This window comes from Frankliniella occidentalis, unplaced genomic scaffold, assembly GCF_000697945.3.
Source record: "Frankliniella occidentalis isolate FOCC.00 unplaced genomic scaffold, Focc_3.1 Scaffold259, whole genome shotgun sequence".
NCBI lineage: Eukaryota > Metazoa > Arthropoda > Insecta > Thysanoptera > Thripidae > Frankliniella > Frankliniella occidentalis.
The window spans coordinates 226,031-227,965 of NW_026267385.1; the positions used below are offsets into that span (position 1 = coordinate 226,031).

The 1,935-nt window shown below is 55.2% G+C and overlaps 1 protein-coding gene across 1 annotated transcript; it reads right to left on the bottom strand.

Annotated features, from left to right (window-relative positions):
• Nucleotides 1–572: 572 nt before the first annotated feature.
• LOC127750788 (uncharacterized) lies at nucleotides 573–1,441 on the bottom strand. The gene is made up of 2 exons (XM_052273274.1): nucleotides 1,003–1,441; nucleotides 573–933 (listed from the first exon to the last, which is right to left on the bottom strand). The coding sequence occupies exons 1-2, from the start codon at nucleotides 1,153–1,155 to the stop codon at nucleotides 613–615; spliced, it is 474 nt and encodes a 157-aa protein (XP_052129234.1). The 5' UTR covers nucleotides 1,156–1,441; the 3' UTR covers nucleotides 573–612.
• Nucleotides 1,442–1,935: the final 494 nt, after the last annotated feature.

Here is a 1,935-nt window from a genome sequence, read left to right on the forward strand (position 1 = left end):
TCCGGGCGCCTCCGGTGGACCCTCAGGAGCAACCCTGAATTTTCCCAGATTTTTACGGACGATCGTAGCGACTCTGGCGATTTTTCAACACTCTGGGACGACGCCCGGACGCGAGTGCGCTCGTGTCCACCCGTCGTCACCCGGCGGGTTCAGAGTCCCCAGCGCCCCTGGGCGAGCCGCCGGGGCGGTTCAACCCCTGCACGCCTCGGGCACACCCCCTGGACGTGCCCTGGACCTTCCCCCGAATTTTGCGGACGCTCAGAGGGGCAGACAAAGGTTACGAACGGTACACAGACACATTAAGGAAACAGGGTAGGCAATTCAGCAACACAGCAGCTTGACGGGTCCGCCTACCCACCAGGGGCAAACGTTCTTCTGTGATGACAAAGTTCTGGAGGCAGTGGAACCAATGGACGAGGAGCATTTATCACACATCCTCACCACAAAGGCGACACCGCCTCCCACCCCAGCACGTGGGTGGAAGGGGGCTGCGGCCTCCTCGGCCACAACCCTATGGGGCCCTCGCATCTCCCCTGCGCACCATGGTCGGGTAAGTCACAAAAGGGAACAATCACTAGGCACTATGGAGGGTGCCTCTAGCTGGAAGGCACACTAATACAGCTGCAAGGCCCACTCATCTGTAAACCTCACGAAGCCGGCGAGGTTCAGCAGAATAAGGATACCCGCGGAAGGGGCAAGAGGCAAGTCGTCAGCAAGGTCCTGAGGAATTGTCCTGGCGTTGGCCTGAATTGCATGAGCGACTTGCAGCAGCTTTTTGTTCTTGTGAACCATCACATGATTGACAATGCCCTTCTCCGGAGGTACTGAGGCATTGCAAGTTGGGAGCGGGCAATTCTTGCTGCTCCCCAATGGCCGCCTCAGGCCGACGGTGTCGGGTTGCACAAGGGAGAAGCCGGCCTCACCACGAGTGTTCTATAGATAAAATCAAAGTAGTACAAGTTTACGATATCAGGTACGGTAGGCTTAACGTTGTGTACCTACTATGAAAGTTGGCAAGCTGGTGATCCTGCATATATCCCAACTAGCACGTGGCTTATTTTTGTAGGGGCGGGGCTGAATGCGTGACGGCACCACAATAAGAATGTCCTGGCGTGTCATGATGTCCAGGAAGGTCTCTCTCTCAATTTTGATCATCAGCCTGAGACAGGACGCAAGGACCGGCGCCGTCACGCACCAGGCACCTTGCTGGATAAATCTTCCTATGCTGCTGCGCTGCCGGTCCTTCACATTCTGGCTGCAGCACTGCGGGAGGATGGACGGCGGCCCACCCTTCTTCCTGGGGGCATCGACAGGGAGCAGGCACACCCAGCACTGGCCCCTGAACCTCCCGTCAAAGCCGGACTGCGGGAAGTTTCGTCGCCGCGCTTTTTGAATGATTTGGCGAACCAGAGCGAGTTCCTCTTCCGCTGCAGACGAAAAATACAGTGAGATAATAGCAGATAAGATAATGAAAGCCTCTTCACAAAAAGTGATGTTGCACTTACAGGTAGGCTCCCCCATTTTCGATAGGTCGACCAGGTCAGCCTCAAGTTCGTCGTTCGTCGGGAAGAGGCTCCTGGGCGGGGAGCGGCCGTCAGACGACTGCGGCGATCTGGACCGGGGAGGTGTTTTGGAGGGTCCCGCTTTGGAGCCCTGGCCCCTATCTACCGGCGTGTGGGGAATTACTTGATTATACCCGTCACCTGCTGTTGAAAGAAAGGTAAGTACCGATAACTGATTAATATTTATTTGCTGATTAATTTTCATCTAAAGGGTTCATGCTATTTGTACTTACCCAATGGGAGGCCAAGCGTTTTGGTCTTTTTTTCCCAGTCCGGGAAAGCTTTTAGGAACCACCCGGGATCCTCAATACCAAAGTCACTATGGAGGTGATGGGCGGTAAAACTTCTTCCCACCACAACAATACCAGCCTGA